General features: G+C 34.8%; 6 protein-coding genes across 8 annotated transcripts; 3 read left to right on the forward strand and 3 right to left on the reverse strand.

The window, feature by feature from the left end:
• Positions 1-153: 153 nt before the first annotated feature.
• On the forward strand, positions 154-3,859 carry LOC116344904 (twinfilin). The gene is made up of 5 exons (XM_031773762.1): positions 154-518; positions 2,392-2,469; positions 2,567-2,818; positions 2,898-3,421; positions 3,498-3,859. The coding sequence occupies exons 1-5, from the start codon at positions 494-496 to the stop codon at positions 3,675-3,677; spliced, it is 1,059 nt and encodes a 352-aa protein (XP_031629622.1). The 5' UTR covers positions 154-493; the 3' UTR covers positions 3,678-3,859.
• On the reverse strand, positions 3,689-6,411 carry LOC116344906 (zinc finger protein 330 homolog). The gene is made up of 5 exons (XM_031773764.1): positions 6,179-6,411; positions 5,967-6,046; positions 4,874-4,958; positions 4,620-4,817; positions 3,689-4,548 (listed from the first exon to the last, which is right to left on the reverse strand). Exons 1-5 carry the CDS (start codon positions 6,293-6,295, stop codon positions 4,282-4,284), a joined length of 747 nt encoding a protein of 248 aa, XP_031629624.1. The 5' UTR covers positions 6,296-6,411; the 3' UTR covers positions 3,689-4,281.
• A 92-nt stretch (positions 6,412-6,503) lies between these two features.
• On the forward strand, positions 6,504-7,792 carry LOC116344905 (RPII140-upstream gene protein). Its single transcript, XM_031773763.1, has 5 exons — positions 6,504-6,524; positions 6,579-6,736; positions 6,949-7,206; positions 7,270-7,540; positions 7,608-7,792. Exons 2-5 carry the CDS (start codon positions 6,579-6,581, stop codon positions 7,773-7,775), a joined length of 855 nt encoding a protein of 284 aa, XP_031629623.1. The 5' UTR covers positions 6,504-6,524; the 3' UTR covers positions 7,776-7,792.
• Positions 7,793-7,861: 69 nt separating this feature from the next.
• On the reverse strand, positions 7,862-11,727 carry LOC116344902 (protein FAM160B1-like). Of its 3 annotated transcripts, none has more exons than XM_031773761.1 (11): positions 11,171-11,727; positions 10,632-11,048; positions 10,137-10,550; positions 9,858-10,057; positions 9,523-9,791; positions 9,408-9,463; positions 9,013-9,221; positions 8,856-8,946; positions 8,663-8,789; positions 8,245-8,587; positions 7,862-8,158 (listed from the first exon to the last, which is right to left on the reverse strand). In XM_031773761.1, the coding sequence occupies exons 1-11, from the start codon at positions 11,213-11,215 to the stop codon at positions 8,047-8,049; spliced, it is 2,283 nt and encodes a 760-aa protein (XP_031629621.1). In that variant the 5' UTR covers positions 11,216-11,727; the 3' UTR covers positions 7,862-8,046. The 3 variants fall into 3 exon arrangements, with proteins under 3 accessions (XP_031629621.1, XP_031629620.1, XP_031629619.1); XM_031773760.1 differs by having other exon boundaries at positions 9,291-9,463; positions 11,171-11,726; XM_031773759.1 differs by having other exon boundaries at positions 8,245-8,789; positions 9,291-9,463.
• A 78-nt stretch (positions 11,728-11,805) lies between these two features.
• LOC116344907 (prefoldin subunit 3) lies at positions 11,806-12,865 on the forward strand. Its single transcript, XM_031773766.1, has 3 exons — positions 11,806-12,021; positions 12,107-12,504; positions 12,564-12,865. The coding sequence occupies exons 1-3, from the start codon at positions 11,947-11,949 to the stop codon at positions 12,658-12,660; spliced, it is 570 nt and encodes a 189-aa protein (XP_031629626.1). The 5' UTR covers positions 11,806-11,946; the 3' UTR covers positions 12,661-12,865.
• Positions 12,866-17,058: 4,193 nt separating this feature from the next.
• Positions 17,059-18,321, reverse strand: LOC116344914. Its single transcript, XM_031773775.1, has 2 exons — positions 18,226-18,321; positions 17,059-18,165 (listed from the first exon to the last, which is right to left on the reverse strand). Exons 1-2 carry the CDS (start codon positions 18,319-18,321, stop codon positions 17,059-17,061), a joined length of 1,203 nt encoding a protein of 400 aa, XP_031629635.1.
• Positions 18,322-21,107: the final 2,786 nt, after the last annotated feature.

Raw genomic sequence — 21,107 nt, forward strand, 5'->3', positions numbered from 1 at the left:
CAATTCATTTCGATTTGAGTTGTGTTGTTCTCCGAAACGTCAGTCAGTTTGGTGTTTGAATTGACTGCGATTGGTTTGTGATTTGTGTTTTATTTTTCTCGAGAAAAGTTTTGTTCAGAGTTTATATTGAATAAGTATTAAAGTAAATATTTGTTCGTATTTCAATCACAAAAGTTGAAGAAAAATCACGAAATTTTTTTCAAAATCTTATCATCAGTGACTCATTTGTGTGCATCAGGCTTTATTAATCAAAAACGAAAACCAAAATAAAAACAATTCATGTACAAAAAAAAAACATCAAAAATTTGTGATCCCCTTAATCGTGCGATTTAAGTGCTTCCTCGTAACAATCAAAACCAATTGATTTTCTGACGGTCACTGATATAATTACCACTGTTGCTTGATACTATCATTAGTCATTTCATTTAAGTGAAATTGAGTTTCAAAATAAGGGGTTTGAAGCTGTAAAACCACAACCGAATATAAAAGAAAAATGTCTCATCAAACGGGAATAAAAGGTGAAAAATCTGGTTCTTCTTCAATGATTATAATCCAAATTTAATAAGATTTTAATCTTTTGGGCATATTTGAATGGTTGATCTAATACGTGCGCAATGCGCCGCGTCCGAATTTTGAATGACCTTAGCAAAAAAAATCACAGAATCCGCGCGCGTTTTTTCTCTTTCCTAACTTTATGTTATTATATTTCATTTTTCTGGTTCATCTCTTGCCAGCATTCTATTTCTGAATAGTGTGTGCTGTGATTGCTTTTTTTCGTTTTTTTTTTCATTATTACGAGATCTCTGCTTTCATCACTATTTTCGTCTCTGGTTAGCGGGCTTACAAAGAAGAACAAGTCATGATTTCGGTTGTGTTTCAGTTTTTATTACTGAAAATTTCTCTCATTCTTTTATTGATGTAAATGTTTTAAAAGTAAACGACAATGTGTCGACATCAACAAATGTTTGTGTGGGTATCCTCTTTGTCGCGCACATCACATAGTCATTTATGATGCAAAAAAGATCGCAAAAAAACGAATCAACGAGTTTAAAATGTATCATGAAGCAGTCAAAGCATGAGATACTCTAATGAATCTTGAATGCCGCGCGCGCAATATGGAAAATAATTATTTTTATGCGCTTGGTTTATCATCGCGTTTTAGATATTATTCCGTGTATATGTGTGTTTTTATTTCTTCTTTCACTCCGCGCTCATCGATTTTGAATGCGCGAAGGCTATATGCTATGAGTTGTGGATTCCACTAGGGGCTTTTACTACCATCACTTGCTTTCTATATCACCTGTATATTTTTTTGAGCTTCACGTTCCGAGCGACATCTCTATGTGCTTGGCATTGAACTCGCGATCCAAACGAGCACCAAAGGCAATTAAAACATTTTTTTTTTTGGTGCGAAAAAGTCAAAAATGTCAACTGATTTTGTGTGAAGAAAAACCATGTGATATGCAACGTCCTCGCAGTTAATTTCGATGACACAAACTGTGCAAAGTAATTTCAATTTATTTTCCATCACAAATTCACTAAATACAAATAATAAATCGGTTTTTGTTCAATTTACACGGTATATCTTTATCGAGCGTAAAATGACAGACGTCACAGCAAATGATTCCGTATTCAAACTTCAAACAATTAACATTCTACACAAACTTTTTGTTCTAATTTTCATGAGCACATAGAGATGGCGCCATCATGCAGTTTTTTACATTATTTGCCATTGTAAGTGATGGTAGGGCTTTTATCTTCAAATGTATACGATTTATACTGTAAATAGTGAACTATATTGCAAAATCATCTGTAATACGCGCAAATAAATGTGCATAACTGCATATATTTGGTGTATATTTCGTGTATATTTCGTCTATGGCATGTTATTTCATTCTCTTTTGTGCGGATCTTCTTCGATTCTGTGTAGCAATACTGTGTGTGTGTGTACACTGAAGTTTGAAATACATCTTATTCACTGGTATAGGCGAGAAATTTTAATCGTATATATGATGAATAGGACGTGAATATTGTGTATAAATTTGTATGAACGAATGATGAAAGCCCCTAGGGATTCCATTGGCGTCGATTTGTTTTGATAAGCTCCACTGATTTGTGTTGTGTATGTTTCGTTGCACAGTTGTGAGTCTCTGCCATTTTTGAATCATGAACAAAAAACCACTATGTGGAGTGAAATATAGCATTTAAAATAGACATTACATCGTGTTGACGAAATTAAACGTAAAAAAAACTACCCACTCTGTACAATTAATTTATTGACAAAACATGTGATAGAAGCATCAAAATAGTTTTGGAAATTCATTTATACAATATACCTAATTGTGTAAAATATTTCTCATTATTTTATTGCGTTATTTTTTCTTTGTTTAGCTAACGATGAACTATTGAGAGCATTTAGTAAGTCTAAAGAAGGCAATACACGTGTTGTTAAGGCTTCTATTGAAAAAGGTATTTGAACCGAAGCGTTACATTTCAAAAAAATGACCGTACAATACACTTAATACGTAATTTTTTTCGTTTGCTTCTCGTTTTATGTCACATGCAGAGCAATTGACGCTGGCTGCGGAGGTCGAAGTGAACGAAGACTGGGAAAAAGACTATAAAAATTTGGTAGAGCCGTTAATCGAAGAAAATACACCATGTTATATTTTCTTTCGTTTGGACACCAAATCGTCCATTGGATATGAGTGGCTGTTGATGAGCTATACACCTGACACGGCAACGATTCGTCAGAAAATGTTGTACGCCTCAACCAAAGCGACAATGAAAAAAGAATTTGGCTCTCCGCATATCAAAGGTATTTTGTACTTTATACAATGTATATTTCTTATTATTTATATAATATTAATTGAATATAATTTAACTATGTTCAAAAGAGGAATACCATGCAACATCGCAGCGTGAAACAACATTGTTCAGTTATAAAAAGCACAAAAAAGCAATGAGCGCTCCAGCACCATTAACTCAACGCGAAGAAGAAATGCTCGAAATTCGTCGAAATGAGGTACAAACTGAAGTGAGCACTGAAACGCGCCAAAAGACCTTAGGCGGCATTTCGTGTGCATTAAGTGAAGCCGCAACTGCTGCAATTAAAGATACTGTTCGCGGTTCCTACAATTATCTACAATTTAAAATCGATCTTAAGGAAGAAAAGATCCACCTAGTCAAAGCCAACAATGTGGAGATTGAAAAATTACCAAAAGAGGTTCCCGATGACGAAGCACGCTATCACATCTATTTGTTTAAGCATACTCACGAGGGGGACTTTTTGGAAAGTTACATTTTTATCTACTCGATGCCAGGCTACAAGTGTCCAATTAAAGAACGCATGATGTACTCATCATGCAAAGCGCTATTTGTTGAAAAAATTCAAGAGCTCGGCCTACAGATTGATAAAAAGGTGAACAAAGTTTTTCAAAAATAAATATAATTAATTAGACACTTGTTTGTTTACTTTCTGTTTATACTTCAATTAGCTGGAAATTGATTCTGGCTCCGAATTGAACGAGGAGTATTTCCAAGATGAATTGCATCCGAAAACACTATTACATCGACCACAATTTGCAAAGCCACAAGGGCCTATGAAAAATCGTGGGGCCAAAAGACTGACCCGACCATCTCAGGCTGATGAAGCTAAATTAAACTGCCTAAATTAAAACCAACGATATTCAGCATAATCAGCAAGCGTTTTAATCGTCGTAATAAAATTACACTAAAAAACCCACTCAGTTTTGAGTTACACGTATCGCGCATACAAAGCAATTTTCTAATTTAAAACATGTTTTTTTTTATTTATGCTTTGAATTTTATTATTATTTGTAGAGATAACTTCATATTTTCATTATTTCATTTGTATTTTTATAAAAGAAGAAAAAAAATGAAATTCAATTGACAAAATCTGGATTTGAAAATTGTTCAAAGAAAAAAAATCAAGAAAACAAAGACAATAAACTGAATTCATTCAACTGAAAAAAGCGTGTTATTTTTTGACTAAAAAAACCGAAAGGATTGTGATGAGTGCAGATATTAATATTCTTTCGATTCTTTGCTTTGTCATGTAGTATGTTATTGTATGCGTCAACCTTGATCTTTATATCGTCTTCATATATATATATATATATATATATATATATATATGTGTGTATGTGTGTGTGTGTGTTGGAAATTTGTTATATTTTCTTGTTTTATATTTATTTTCGTTTGAAAAAAGCATATAAAAACAATTGGAAAAAATTGGTTCGATAAATTCGATGACGATTATTAATAATCATTATCGTAGTCATCGTAATCATCGCCACCTTGACGACCAAATTTATGTGAACGTGTCGACATGCTTAGGTCCTTTGTTTCAGACGTTTCATAATTGCACTTTGGGCATGGAATTGGCGCATTTTTTTCATACTTGAATCCCTTACGTCTCACATGATCATCGCAATAGCAAACTTTACACCTTAAACACGAGTACTGCCCCATTTTATTGCAAGACTGACACTTATAACTTTCAGATTCGATAACTTGACATTTTGCCTAATTAAACGATAAAAAATAAACTTAATAAAGTTAATTTCTTTGTATTTATATTATTTGCGTTATTTTACTTGGTGCTCAAATTGGTCATCCTCGCAGAGAAACGATTGACAAAATGAACAATTAAAAATGCGACCCCCATGTTCGTAAACACTCCGCTCACATTCGATGCATACGGCATCAATCAACGGGCAAGTGCAAGCATGTGATTGCAAACATTTCTTTCCGTGACAAACAAATGCTTCACAAAAATCACATATTGCACCGACCTACAGGGAAAGACATTAGAATTAGCTTCAATTTTTGTTACATTTTTATCACTCACCATTCCTAGGCCAGTCGTAAACACTCCTACATGCTTTACAACACAATCTCCCGTCTTTAACATGCATTTCATCTTCCCGCATTGCCTAGGTTTAAACACAAAGAAAAGAATGAAAATAATGAAAATTAATCAATATGTAATGGAACGTAATGGAAGTAATGGAAACATATAATGAAAATTAAATATGTATAGTTTAAGAGCAAAGTAACCGTCACACATTTGCAACAACATTGCTTTAATTTGAGATTTGGTAGTAGTGTTAAGAATCGCGTTCTGTTGTGGAAGAACAGAACTAACAACTACTACCAAATCCTAGGGGATATCCATGCGAATTAGAATTAGCACATTAGCAAAAAAATAGGGAAATTTACATGAAGAAAATAGCAAAATTAGCAATAAATACCAGAATTAGCACTGTACACGTATATACTTTAGTAAGCATTTATTCTTGAATATATTGAAATAATTAATTAAAATAAAATTCACAAAACAAACGAATTGAATAGTGTTGAACTAAAATGTATCAAAATATGTAGTTAAATACGCTTTTTCTCATTTTTAAATAAAAATATATTCAATGGCACGTAACCAAGCACGTTTCATCTGTATTAACTACAATTTACGAATTGCAATCGGAAATGTAGATTTGATGACAGATTTCTTACTGAAAATGTATACGCTAGTGCCTGCTTCAAATATACACGTTGAAAGTGTCAACTTGAAACATTTACGTAAACACATTTCAGTTATTCGATCATGCTGTCAATCTGACGTATGCAATATTTTTGACGTACTAGAGAAATTAGCAAAAAATAGCAGTATTAGAACAAACTAGTAGAAATACTAGCAGAATTAGTGAAAAATAGAGAGAAATAGCGTTTATTATTATAAATTATTCGATCTGCAATTCACGGTTATCCCCTAGACCAAATCTCAATTTTTTTTCAGAAAAGTGTTTCCTTACTACTTTCTTACATACTAAATAGATTTTGATATTGTGATTTTTTGAAATGGATGTAATGGGAAAATAATCGAAAGGATGGATAGCATTCTTCAATAATGGAATAGTAATTTTTAAAGTAAGTATACTTACGCACAAATCGGTAAACGTTGAACCGACTGACAAAAGTAGCAAAATGCACGCGATTTTTGCTTTCGCTGGCATTTATCACACTGAAAATATTGTGAAAATTAAAAAATCAAAAAAACAAAACAATTGGCAATACTTTAAAAAGTTACAAAGAAATCTTTCTCTTTTGATCAAATCTATTATTTGTTGCTGTGAAAAGTGAAAGAGTTACAAACCTCCATTGATGCATTACACGGAACTTCAGCCAGTGATACAGCACGACTTCGTATTTCTCGTTGTCGTAATTTTTGCTTTTCAGCCTTTTTTCGTTGGCCTGTTTTCTTTTTCGGCATTGTTTTTTTTTAAATCAAAATTGATCCAATCCTAAAATCCAATAACACTATATCAACACAATGTTAGATTTTTTGGCAATTGTCAAATAACGCATACAACTGAACTGATACGAAAGTTAGATGAAACGTCAAATTCAAGGTAGAATTATGTAATGTCATATATCTGTCAGTGCACAATTTTGTGGTTGTGTTTGGTAGTCAACATTGAAAATGTTATAGAATTCAAAAGGTTATTTCTTGAAATTTTAATTAAAAATATCGTTATATTTTCTAATTCATAAAGATGATCCAAGCTATACGTGGTGGTGTAGGCCTTGTTTGTCTTCGATTGGCATCTACACCGATTCAAAACAAACGATTGGACGAAGACAGACTAAATTATCCAGTTTTACGAGATCCGAATTCTGGAATTGATAGAGTTTTGAAAATATTTAATCGGGAGTGAGTATTTTTTTTCATTTCTGAATACTTTTTGACACTGGCGCTCATATACAGCTATTTTTGCATGCATATTTAAAAATAGTGCTAAATTGCATCAGCCTTAATTGTTACAATTTGTCAACCGTTTTTTCAATCACAATTTAATTCTTATTCAAATTTTTTTGGTGTGCAAATCCAAATATCTTATATATGTCATTGTTTTGGTGTGATAGTGAAAATGATGGATCAATATCTCCCGAAGCTAGTTTTATTAGTATGGTTGGTTTCACCGGTGCATATATAGGAGCAATATATGGAGGAATATTGGAATCAAAACGCGCCAACATGAACTTTAGGGAGACCACAGAAGCAGTTCTTTACCAATCACGAAGAGAGGCTCAACGTGAACTTCAAAATAGTACAACAGTTGGTTTCGGTAAAGGTGTCTTTCGATGGGGAATTCGTTATGGAATTTTTTGCACTTCATTTACGTGGGTCGTGATTTATATGCGATATAGAATTACTATTCAATAAAATAAAATTTATATTTTTAGTGCGTTCAGTACAATAATATCCACGTTTCGCGGTGATACTGGAATCCTAGAATATTCGCTCGGTGGATTGCTTTCTGGCTCGCTATATAGATTCAGTTTGGGACCCAAAGGCATGATCAGTGGTGGATTTTTTGGAACCGTACTTGGCACTTTTTGTGGTGCTATTATATATTTAAGTTCAAAAATGACTGGCGTCAAAATGCAAGATATATACATAAATACACAGGTTTATTTCAAAGTTAAAGACAAAAATTTCCACGGAAGCGAAAGAGTAAGCCTATAAGTTCATTTTACCTTCTATTTTTTTTGACACTAATCTTTTTCCAATAACATTTCAGCATGGGGACGAACCAGATATAATAAGAGAGTGTTTCCATCCATATGGAGTTGAGATGTCAAACTCCCTTGATAGCCTTGAAGACATCAAGGATCTTTCTGAACTAAAGTTTAATAAAAATAGGATACCAATAACAAAAAATGTGGACTGTGGAGCAAAAATAAAATAAGTATTTTTTTAGAAAAATGAGCGAAATTTGTGATTTATTATATATGAATTGCGCGAGTCTCCATGTTTTCCGGATTAAAAAAAATCTTTTATTCGATTTGAAATGGATGTCTTTTATTCAATCACAAAATTAATAAGGTTTCATATGACTAGAACAAGGAAAAGCTTACGTTTACATAATAGAAAGAATAAAAATTACATTTGGCTAATAAGTAAAGGCTCAATCATATCATTCTCTTGTATCGTTCGATAAATTTTCATACAGATTGCACTTATTCGGTTGCATGGTGATATTTTACGAAAGCAATAGCCGCAAGCTCTTTACAAAATTCCTCCAACGCTACTAAACTTTCGAAAAGATGATCATGGTCTTCGTACGATTCACTAAGAAAGACAAAAAATATAAAAATGTCACTTACAAAATTACTAAATACATCTTATTAAAAAGTAAAAAAAAAATCGAAATATACCTCATAATTGGTGGATTGATAAGTAAACGTTTCGCTGTTTCGGTGATTCGCTTCTGAAATCCTTCGATGCGTGGTATTTCGAGAAGGAGGTGTCGTGCTAAAGTTTGCATGCTATTCCAGAGCGTATTTGTGCTTCGAGCTACAGGCAATTCTGGATTCAGTAGAATCTCATGCAAATATGGATGTGGAAAAAAGGACAATTTCGATAAAATCGCAATCACTGCAATATTCAATTCGTACGGAAACTTGGCCATATCTTTGACATGTAGAAATAATAAGCGCAACAAGGGCCCTTCATAAAACTGTTCAACAGCAATGCCACTGTCGCATGAGTGTAATTTACCTAAGGAGAGAATCACAAAAGAAAAGAACGAATAATCAACAAATAATCGAAAAATCGATTGTAATTTATCATTACATGCTGGAGCTGTGGGCAATAAAATTGGCGGCGGCGATTCAGGTGACTGCAAATCATAATCATCTTCTTTTGAACGACAAACAGCCTCGATGGGCCAATCAAATTGGGACGTTTTTGCAATCCAGTTCTATGTAAATCAAAAATACGTTATTCAAATAATCTTTCTTTTTTTTTGCTCAACCCAAACGTTTACCTTGTAGTGTCGATTAGCATCTTGTACGTATTCTTCATAGCATGTTCCAATGCTATCGCTGATGATTTGTCGTGGAAGCAACAGCAAGAAACTTTAACGAGAACAAGATGTTAGCCATTTTTTTGAATGATAATCGAATTTTTCCTGTGAAATATACTTATTGATGACTTTTAAGATGTTATTTGGCTTCAAAGTAACCGATTTAATTGCTTCCGATGCACTGGAGCGGTGTTTTTCCCGTTCATCTTCTTCATCAGACCAGGTTTGAATCGTTGATACCGCATTTCTATCGTAGTAGCCCCGCGTTTCAAGATATCGAAATAGCATATTATGCAAAATACGGGCGTTCGGATTATCAAGCAATGCCTACATAATTGAAAACCATCGATTGGAAAAACGTAAGCGTAAAAATCGATTGTTATAAAATGAAAATACCTCAACAAATTGAAGTGTTGGCAACAATATGTCTTGATTATCTTGGGCATTTTCGATGATAATGTTCAGTAAGCAATCAGTATGATTTATTGTCGGTGTATTTTCAATAGTACTCACAGCTAAATCGTCACCGTCCACAACAATCGGTGAACCGACCAGCCAAGTTGCTAGCTCTGAAATCAATAGCAAGAAATTAATTACATATTTTCCGATATTTTTCGATCAAGCTTACGATCATTGAAGATCGGGGCATCAGTTTGTCGAATAATTTTTGCCATCAAGACTAGCATGAAACCAACAATGCTGGTGTCCAGAATGGAAATCATTGGTTCGATGCTCAGTTCGAATAAGTTAACTCGAAAGTTTTCAGCCAAATGTTGTACAATTTCCGAAACTCCGCATTCTTTGGCCACTCGATTTGCATAGTCCAACCAACATAGGAATTCCATAAGTTGCGGTTTTCCGATAAAATATTGTGCTTCTGAATCACGTGGTAATAAACTGAAATGTCAAAAACAAAATCTCTTAGAAATATACGCTTGAATTCATTTGGAATAAAATTCATACCCCCAATATGAGACGCAGTCTTCGATTTCGCCAGTATCCATGTCCTCTGGAATTTCTTGGCATAAAAATGCGAGCTTTTGGCTCAATTGTTTTGCAAACATGTGAAATGATGACTTTTGTGCATTGCATTTAATTCCGATCGACGGTAATGACATTAAAATAAGTGCAGCTTCACATGCTCGTACGACAACAACGCTATCCTGTGATTTTCAGATTAACAACATTGATGTTTAGTCAAAATGTAATAAATCAATGTTGACAATATAACTATATACTAACCGCACTATCAATGTATCTCAAAACAGTGTTGAGCAAAATGAATGAATCATTTTCCGTACAGTCACAGCCAATATCAGTATAGTCTTGCATGTTTAATTTTGATGGTTCCTGAACGGCTTTATCTGTTTCATCTTGCTCAGATGTGTCAATTGTTCTATCTTGTAGCAGTGATACTTGTCTAACTTGCGATTCCAATTTTGCATGTTCAAATAGCGGATTTTTCACCGGAGCTCTCATTCCAAGCAAAGGATTGAGTGACGCAACTGCCCACGAATGCTCATGTGCCGGCAAAAATAGGTGGAGCAAAAGTGGTTCTTTCCGAATAACACCGGCCACATTCAAAAGAAACACAATTTCTTCTTGCTCATATGGACTGGCATGACCAGCCGCACTACTACAATAGGCTATTAATTTCTGATTGTCATCATAAAGTGATAAGATGAAAATAAATAAATTTCACAATTCGATTGGCAAGTATTGCTTATTTTGAAATACCTGTATTGGTTGTAAAATACTTTTATGATCTAATCTAGGCTGTTGCAAACACGTTAGAAATCGACGCATCCAAGGTAAAACGCAGCCAGTGGCGCCAATTGGTGAATCTAAGCGACAAATATCGACGAGTAAGTCAAGCGGCCGGTTCGTAAGGACAAAATCAAAACATTCTTTCGACACGTAACTGCCACTGCACATTGATTTAAATGGCGTTGAAAGTTCACAATTTGTAATTTGTACGTCCTCGTTAATTTTGCAATCTTCTTCGATTATCAATTTAAGCATTTCCTCTAGATGTACGGTCAAATTTGTGTTCTCAATATGAACTTTGGGCATTATTTTGTTTTCTGCATAAAAGTTTTTCACATGTTTCCAATGATATTCCAAATTTTGTAATGGGGTTGGCGGCGGCGCTAGCTGTTATTAGATAAATTCAAATGAAATTGATTACAAAACAGACATATTATTGAGAAACGAGGAATCTCAAATATTTACTCGACGATTGTGTCAAAAAAAAACAAACAAAACATTTTACTCACAACTTCAGCTGCTGTCTGAAGTGCTTCGTTAAATCGACCAAGCATTTTGTTCCGAATTTTCGATATCGATTTAAAAAGCGTCAAAAAACATTTGTTTTTGTTCTTATAAAAAAAAACACTCAACTGTGAGCAAGAACAAAAAAAAACTATTTTCTATAGAAAGTCCGTATTTACATTTTTTTTAGCACAAAAAATAATGAGTTTGCACACACACGTCGTCCAATTCAATTGTAAAAAAAATTAATTACTGATTACGGGCACAATAAAAATAGCACTTGTTTGGCAAGTGACACACAAAAAAGCAGGCGAAGAATACACACTAAAGTGTTAATAAATAAATGTAAATCCTAATGAGTGATTTACTATATGTCCATCGAATCTGATCTCTATCTATGCATCAAACTATAAATTAGAATACGATTTAATCAAAAACTTATAATTCTGATTTTATAAAATGTCGTCATTCATCATTAAACTTGTATTGCTAGTTTCTTTTTTCTTCATCCGATCGGGCTTTATATTTGTGTACGTCGTTGTCGTATAAAAACAGAAACTATCAAAACTCACCGTAAAGTGAGCTCAATCGAGAATCTGTCAAAAAAATTAGTTCCGTCAACGGCCATCAATAACCGATGGCGTTCTGACATTTCACATTGTGTTTTCATTTACCGCACGAAGTTGTGTAAAACCACAAGGTTTCAGCTGAAATTTTTTTCATCCATAAATATTCAATAAATAATTTTCAACTCAATCTAATTAGCGACATCATTTTCAAGATGAGTGTTAATGAGTTACCCGCATTACCCGAAAATGAAAAAACATACGCAGGCATACCAGAGGCCGTGTTTGTGGTGAGTAATGAAAAATAACCTGCAAATTTGGTACATTCTTTGCTAAATATAAAATAAATATATTTTGATTGCGATTGGATTCTAGGAGGATGTTGATTCGTTTATGGCATTATCCGAAAATGATAACAGTGCCGATAAAGTGTTGCGCCGCTTGGACGAACAACATAGTAAATATAAATTGATGGAGTACAATATAAGTGCCCGTCGGCGAAAATTAAAATTCCAAATACCCGATTTGGCCAAATCAATTGAAATGCTCGACACTTTGCGCGGACAAGATGAAAACAAAGAAACACAATTTTTACTGAGTGAACAAGTGTTTTTGAAAGCAACCGTTCCACCAACGAAAACTGTATGCTTATGGCTCGGTGCAAATGTAATGCTTGAATATCCATTGGATGAGGCCGAAGTTTTATTAAAACAAAACATGGAATCGGCCGAAACTAATCTGAAGTGTTTGGAGCATGACCAAGACTTTTTGCGGTAACAAGTATAAAAGGCAATTTTTTATTTTTTATTTTAATTGAATTTTATTATGGCAGGGATCAATTGACAACAACGGAAGTGAATATGGCCCGTGTCTACAATTGGGATGTAAAAAGACGTCAATCGGGTGGCCTAACCTCGGTGAAGAACTGATCGAGAACGTTCACAAATTGAAAAGAAAAAAAAAACAAACTGAGTTTTACAGCAACATTTAAGAATTTTCTCATCTTCTCATACCAATTCTCCAAATTTTATTGCATTTAATTATGGCTGTTATGTATAAGATCGTTCATATCAGGCCACTATAAACTTATTTAGAGAGACTAACTTCTTCAAATTTGAATAAACTATATATCAATCCGATTTTTGTTATTAAATAAACAAAAAAAAAATAAACTAATCATAAAACGTACAAAGTTTATCATCGATATTTATTAATTTGGAAAAACGAATGAGTCATTCTCTGGCCAAACAAATGATTCGATCCATTCCAAGTAAAAAGCAACTGGCGTGTAAATTTCTGGTAGACCAGTTCCACAGGCTGTGAACCACAGCTTACACCAAATGATACAATGCCAACAATTTAAGCAATATCTTCGTTAGGAATCTTACGTTGAAGCATGGGTACAATTTATCTTTAATGAATTGAATTTCCGTTTCAGTGCGAATCAATACAATGTCATTTTTCTTCGAAATGAATGAATAATTTGAATGCCGTATAACTTCCTATTTTAAAGATATAAAAAACGCCTATCAGTAATAACTTATTTGTTTAAGTTCGATATTCACCTGTATTTTATGATGAGAAGCAACTCCTTTCAAAGATGTCTGCAAAAATGATTTCGCAAATAATTGAGTTTGATTTTTTAAGAATTAATATGAATAATGAAGCAAAAAATGTATATTCTTACTTCTCCTACACGGACAGTTACTGGCGGCCGCTTTTTCCTCACGCAGTGTGCAGTTAGTACAAAAGTATTCGATAGAATTGTACCTCCACAATTATATTCATAATCACTTGTATTACTTTTTAAATATCCCAAAGCAGCCTGTGGAAGAAATAATTAAAACCATTGACAAATTTCTTTCACATTTTTAATCCAATACTCACCATCCATGGAAATTCATCGCTTGCCGCAGGTTCTTTTCCCAAATCACCGCTGATACCACGCTTTGGTACAGTATATTCATTCCTATAAAAATCACAAGCTGTAAACAAAAATCAAAGATTCATTTCAAGTTATGTGATTGAATGAAATTATTTAAATGTTAAACCTTTCGCCGCAGGTCTAATTAGTTGTCTTAGTGTCTCAATAACATTCATATGACCTATCAAAAGAAGATATTCTTTCAATTTATAAATTGAATTTATGACACATTTTCCATTAAATACCATGCTTATCTGCAATATCTCTGGGAGTTTTTCCGTCATTCGCTGTAATACTATCATCGGCACCATTCAAAATAAGCTTTTCAGCGACCTTGTCATATCCTATGTATTGCAATATTGAAATGTATCTATATTATAAAAACGAAATGCCATTCTTTTGTCCTTAACTCCTCTCACAATTTTCAACCGATCTGAACCAAACTTTACACCCTTATACTTTAGACCGAGATCTAGGTCACCATGAGGTTTTGGACCAAATTGGACTACTCCATCACGGTCGATTTTTATTTTTTAAATATTTGTATGGGCGATGTCAAAATTTGTAAATTTCATGATCAAATTCGGATTCCTCGGCCCAAAATTATGGGAGAGGGGTACTTTTGAAGTTGGTTTAACAGCCATCGTTGTCTAATATGAGTTAAAACGTTTTATCACCGTTATCATGTTTTAACAACTTTTAACATCTTTTAACACGGTAAATGAGGTCAGAAGCATGGTCCATCATGGTCTAACACGATTTAACACGGTAAATGAGGTTGGAAATCATGGAACATCATGGCCAAACAACATTTATCACGGTTATTGAGGTCGGACAACATGGTAAATCATGGCCTAACAACATTTAGCACGGTTATTGAGGTGGAAAATCATGGTACATCATGTTCTAACACGATTTAACACGGTTATTGAGGTGGGACAACATGGTACACCATGGTCTAACACGATTTTAACACGGTAAATGAGGTTGGAAATCATGGAACATCATGGTCTAACAACATTTAACATGGTTATTGAGGTCGGACAAGATGGTAAATCATGGTCTAACAACATTTAACACGGTTATTGAGGTGGGACCGTGGGACAACATGGTAAATCATGGTCTAACACGATTTAACACGGTTATTAAGATGGGACAACATGGTACATCATGGTCTAACACGATTTAACACGGTAAATGAAGTTGGAAATCATGGTAAATCATGGCCTAACAACATTTAACACGGTTATTGATGTGGGACATCATGGTAATCATGGTCTAACAACATTTAATACGGTAAATGAGGTTGAAAATCATGGTACATCATGCCCTAACAACATTTAACACGGTTATTGAGGTGAGGCAACATGGTAAATCATGGCCTAACAACATTTAACACGGTTATTGATGTGGGACAACATGGTAAATCATGGTCTAACACGATTTAACACGATAAAATTTACTAAGTCACACTTCGGTCATATTTAATTACAAATTGAAAATTCAATTACGTCAATTCAAAATATTAAGGAAACATAAATGTTTTTTCAAAACCCAAAAATGAACAAAACAATGCAAAAATCAAAAATCAAAAATGTTTCATTTACAAATTTTACTTAAGTATCTAATATTGCCACTATTAAGCTTGACTTTCCTATCATTCGTCTTATTAAATAATCTTATAGATTTACAGTTCCAAAAAATTCGCAAAAACTGTATCCGGCAATTTCTCTAGTTTTCTTTTAAATTCATAGATAGGTAATGTCGGATCTATGAACAGGGCTGTGTGATTAAATGCCCTACATGCTGTATTTAGAGCTGAATTGAGTCCGTAATCTGTTCTATAAAAACACAGTCTTATGAATTCGGGATTTCTAATCGTTCTTCTGCCTGTATTTATATGCAATTGTTGTCTAATCTCTGGAGCTTGGTATCTGCCTGAAATTATTTTGTACAAGAGCATTATTATCGCGTTTATTCTTCTTCTAGTTAACGTTGATAACTCTAAATCTTTACATCGTTCCACATATGGTGCCAAGATATAATTATTTTCTGCGCGATTTAAGTAGTCTCCGTTTAAGTACATCACAGCCTGTTTTTGTACACTTTCGATCAAATTTCTCTGATTTTTTTGGTACGGATTCCAAATTGCACTAGCAAACTCAAGATTTGAGCGGACCAATGAAATATATAGCAGTTTCGCAATATCTATGTTAAACTTTCTGCGACATGTTCTCTGTACAAATGCCAGCATTGCCGTTGACTTCTTTTTAATCAGTTCAATGTGTGAATTGAAACTTAACTTTGAATCGATCAACACACCCAAATCTCTTATCTCATTTACTCGTTCAATTTTCATTCCATTGATGTAATAATCATTTATTATTGTTTGTCTTTTATGTATGAGTGTAATAACCTTACATTTTTCAATGTTTACTGATAGTGAATAATCCTTACACCACTTTGCGAAATTATCTATCGATTTCTGTAGTTGTTGTGTGTCGTTACTGTTCTTTATAATACGAAAAATCTTCTTGTCGTCTGCAAAATTTAGGGCTTTGGAATCACCAATGTTGTCATCCGAACCATTGAAGAATATCAAGAACAGCAATGGTCCCAAAATAGTGCCCTCACAGTAAGAAAATATCAGCCGACGCTATACGCAAAACCGACTGGTACGTGCGCTCATACGTTTTTACATCTTTTACATCTAGTGACCATACGATTTTTCGACTGATTCGTTACTCTTTGTGCGTATCTTCGCACAGTTAAAAAATCGTATGGTCACTAGAAGTAAAAGATGTAAAAACGTATGAGCGCACGTACCAGTCGGTTTTGCGTATAGCGTCGGCTGATATTTTCTTTCTGTGCTGCCCTACTGATGATGGTACTTTGAATTCCCTTGAAATTGATGAGTTTAGCCTTACTGATAATGTTCTATTTTCAAAGTATGAGACAAACCATCTCAGTGTATCATTACTCAGTGGAAATTTCGCCATTTCTCTAATCAGAAGACTATGTCTTACAACATCAAAAGCTTTATGTATGTCCGCATAAAAAATGTCTATCTGTGCACCATTCTCAAATGCATCCACTGCGTTTGTCGTAAGCTCCAATAGATTTGTTTCTATGTTTCTAGTAGCTTGAAATGCATGTTGATTTTTGGACAGCAATGGCAGTACTGTTAATTGTAGTTGATTGTTAATAACTCTTTCAAAGATTTTTGCCAATATCGACATTATAGACACTCCTCTGTAGTTTCTTACATTCGATTTTTTGCCTGCTTTGTGAATTGGTATAATATGGCCAGATTTCCATTGAATGGGGTATACACAATTACACATTGATTAACTGATTCATCGAAAATAATTTTCAACGGCTCTGCTAAAAGTTCTGCACAATTTTAAAAGAATATTGGTGCTATATTATCCGGGCTAGATTTTTTGTTGAGATCTAATGTTTCCAGGACTCTCATGACTGCTTCCGTTGTTATCGATATCTTAAAGCACCCATGATCACTTCTATTTTTGATGAACTCTCCCAGTTCTTGATCTTCGTCATATTCGACGTATACCGATGAAAAGAACTTCGCGAATAAATTTGCTTTATCATTGTCACATTGCGCTGATTCTCCATCTAATTCCACTTTACATGGTACGCCACTCGATTTTCTTCGTCCATTCACATGTTGCCAGAATTTCTTTGGATTATGCTTGGAGTTTACAGCAATTTCTTTAATATAATTGTTGTAGCATTCACTGTGATAATCATCAAAATTCGTTTTGGCCTTAACGAACTCCGATACATCAGCGTTATCGTTTCTATATCTTCTCCTGACTAGTTTCTTATATTCTCTATTTCTTATGTTTTTTAAATTTATCAGTCTTTTGTTGAACCATATAGGTTTATTTGATATTTTTAATGACGATTTTGGTACGTGCTGATCACAGATTTTATATATTATTTCATAAAAAGCTTCCATCATCATATTAATGTCTTCAAAGTTTATTAAATGATCAAAATCAATATATGACAAACTCTCTCTTATTTCTTCGTAGTTTGCTTTATTAAAACAGAATCTCGATGCATCTGTACACTCCGGAACATAGACTTTTGGTTGGCATTCCAACACACACATTGTTTGAACATGTGCTTTGTCTGACATCAAATCTGGTATTAATTTGATATCCGCTCTTTCCATGCATGCTAGTTCTGGCATATTTGTGTAAAATAGGTCTAAAACATTTCCACTCACATTCTCAAAATCACACAATTGAGATAGACCCATCTCCAATAGTTTATTCGATATTATTCTCGCAATTACAGCTCTTTGACTTTCTGATTCTCCCAGTATGGGTAAAAAGCTCAATCCATCATCATTGATATGCCACTTTATCTCTGGCAAATTCCAGTCACCACAGTATAGCACTATATCCTTTACCGACCTTACTTTTTCAATTGAATTTATAGCCTTCAGGTGATTTTCATATATTTCTAATGGTGATCTCGGCTGAATATACGCACAGTATATATAAACAAAGCAGTAAGTCAGTCTTATTTTTACACATACAGCCTCTAAGTTTGACATTTCTTGCGTCTTAAATTCTTCACCATCAAGTTCCGATTTAAGTGCGATCAACACACCACCTTCATTTTCTTCATTCATTTCTGCTTCTTCTCTGTTGTTATCGTATAGTAGATGTGGACTTGATTACAGGGTGTGCCAGAATAACTGTCGGGTTTATATGTAATATTGTTCTTGCTACAGCCAAGTCTCAATGTACAAAATGATCGTGTGTATGCAGTGTCTGCAGTAGACATTCCTGAATACGAAAAGACCGTTGAACGATTTCAGAATGTTCCAAAAGTGATGGTTTGGGGCGCATTTTCGGCCGATCGAAAATTTCCTCTGGTTTTCATCGAAAAAGACGTAAAAATCAACGCTAAATTTCAGTGACCGGTTCGCGCATATTTCTATGCCTGATAGCTATGCTAAGCATAGCGGAGACGTAAGCCGCAACGCACCCGTCGCCATTCGATTCGAGCTATATTGTATGCGCACGGTCGTCTGCATAAACGAACATGTGTATTGTTCATATAGAGTGAACGGCGATGCGTCGGTTGCGTTTGCGGCTATGCTTGGCATATCTATGCTACCTAGCGTATTTAGGCAAGCATAGAAATATGCGCGAACCGGTCACTGCTAAATTTTATAAACAAGAAATATTGGGCAAAAATCTGTTGCCACAAGCCAAGATATTGTTTCAAAACAAACCGTGGGTGTTTCAGCAGGATGGCGCACCTGCACACCGAAGTAAAACAGTGCAACAGTGGTTACGAACAAACAGTGCAACAGTGGTTACGAACAAATTTGGCCGATTTCATTGACAAAGATTCATGACCGCCATCGTCTCCCGACTTAAACCCATTGGATTTTTTTGCTTGAGGCTACATGACATCGAAGCTCAATCGTCTAAAGATTACTAACCAGTAATAGCACCATAGTGTGACTCGCCGATTTAGATGGGCATATAGGGGGAGGCAAAAGTTTTAAGCCTGATATAGCAAGACACGTTGTATTTTTAAATGAGTATATTTATTATTCAAAGTAGTCTCCATAACGATGCTTCAATGCTTTAATTCCCCCCTCAAACCATTCGGCACTCTTGTCCTCCCATACGTTGAAAATATCGGTTGAAATCTCTTCTTCGGAATCATATTGCTTCCCCTTCAGATATCTTTTGGTGTTTGGGAACAGGAAATAGTCGCTGGGGGCCAGATCTGGAGAATACGGTGGATGGTGGAGTTGTTCGAACCCACATTCCCTGATGGCAGCTTGTGCAAGCAATGATTTGTGAGACGGTGCATTGTCATGCAAAAGAAGAACTTTTCGAGTGAGAAGACTAGGGCGTTTTTCTCTGATGGCTTTGCGCAATCTATGCATCTGTTGTGCATAATAATAGCCCGTGACTGTGGTGTTCTTTGGGAGGAATTCAACCAATATTATGCCTTTGGAATTCCAGAACACAGAGGCCATTACTTTGTTTGTGGCAATTTGTTTGCGAGGCATTTTCGATGCTGGTTCACCACGTTTGTGCCATTCCATTGTCTGTGATTTGAGCTCTGGATCATAGTAGTAGATCCATGTTTCATCGCCAGTCACTATACGATCAAAAGTATCCCCTTCATTCCATTCCAACAACTCGAGAAACTCATGTGCAGCAGCAACTCGTTCTTCTTTTTGAGACTTGTTCAAAGTTCTTGGAATCCATCGCGAGCAAACCTTTCTCATGAGCAATTTTTCATGAAGGATTCTAAATATACTTCTCTGTGACACGTCAAACATTGCTGCTAACACTTTCTTGCTCATTCGAGGATTTTAATGCACAAGGTGTTTAATTTTTTCCACCATATCTGGAGCAGTTGCTTCAATTGGTCGACCAGAACTTGGATCGTCTTCTAATGACTCTCTACCCCACTTGAATTGTTTTGCCCAAAGTTTTACTGTGGCATACGATGGAGCACGTTCACCATAAACTGCACGCAAGCGATCATCGATATCTTTTGGTGCCACACCTTCTTTTGTCAGAAACTTAATCACCGCACGATATTCGATTTTATCCATTTTATAAAAAATCTCGAGGTTACTTCGTATGCAATGCTGTTGAAAACAAACGATGACAGCTATCAACTCAATTTTTTTTCTAAAATACTAGTGGCATTTTGTACGTGAATTACAGCACAAGAACAATAAGTAACTAGTGCCATCTATATGTCAGGCTTAAAACTTTTGCCTCCCCCTGTATGTCCATTGGATAGAATGTGCGGAGAAAATAAGTTTGTGAAAATTGGGGGTGCGGAGTCGGGGTATTAAGGGCAGGGGGGCACCCCCCATTGTCAAAACTTCATCGGATCAAAAAATAATGTACTACAAAGTTGTTCAGAATGACGAGAGAAATTCTTTATGACCCCTGCCCTCCAAGTCCCCCCACCCCCCAGGGGGGTCATAACTCCTTCACCCATGATTTTTTTGACTCGAAACCTCGAAATTTGGAATCAGCATGCCAAAATACCCTAGAAATGATGTTCGTCTCGCACCCATTCACCCCAGGTCTCCCAACAATTTAGTGCCCCCCCATTGGGGTCAAATGATAAAAAGTCGATTTTTGGGTGCGGAATTTTGCACTCAAATGTATGGCCATTGGCCAACTATAACTAATTCGTAGCGGTGCAGTGGAGGGCACGTAATGGAACTACGTGCCCATCACACCACGTGTTTTTGAAATAAAGTGATGAAATTCTAATTTATTAATGTGAGTTTGATATATATTTTATTATTATGATAAAATAACAGTGAAAAAAATGTGTGAAAACATATGTATTGAAAATTTCAAAAAAATTAGTTTAAATTTCTTGAATTGAATTGGTAAAATTTCTTATTATTTACAAGGT

Source organism: Contarinia nasturtii, unplaced genomic scaffold (genome assembly GCF_009176525.2).
Source record: "Contarinia nasturtii isolate CC-2019 unplaced genomic scaffold, AAFC_CNas_1.1 Cnas_scaffold_1182, whole genome shotgun sequence".
Lineage (NCBI taxonomy): Eukaryota > Metazoa > Arthropoda > Insecta > Diptera > Cecidomyiidae > Contarinia > Contarinia nasturtii.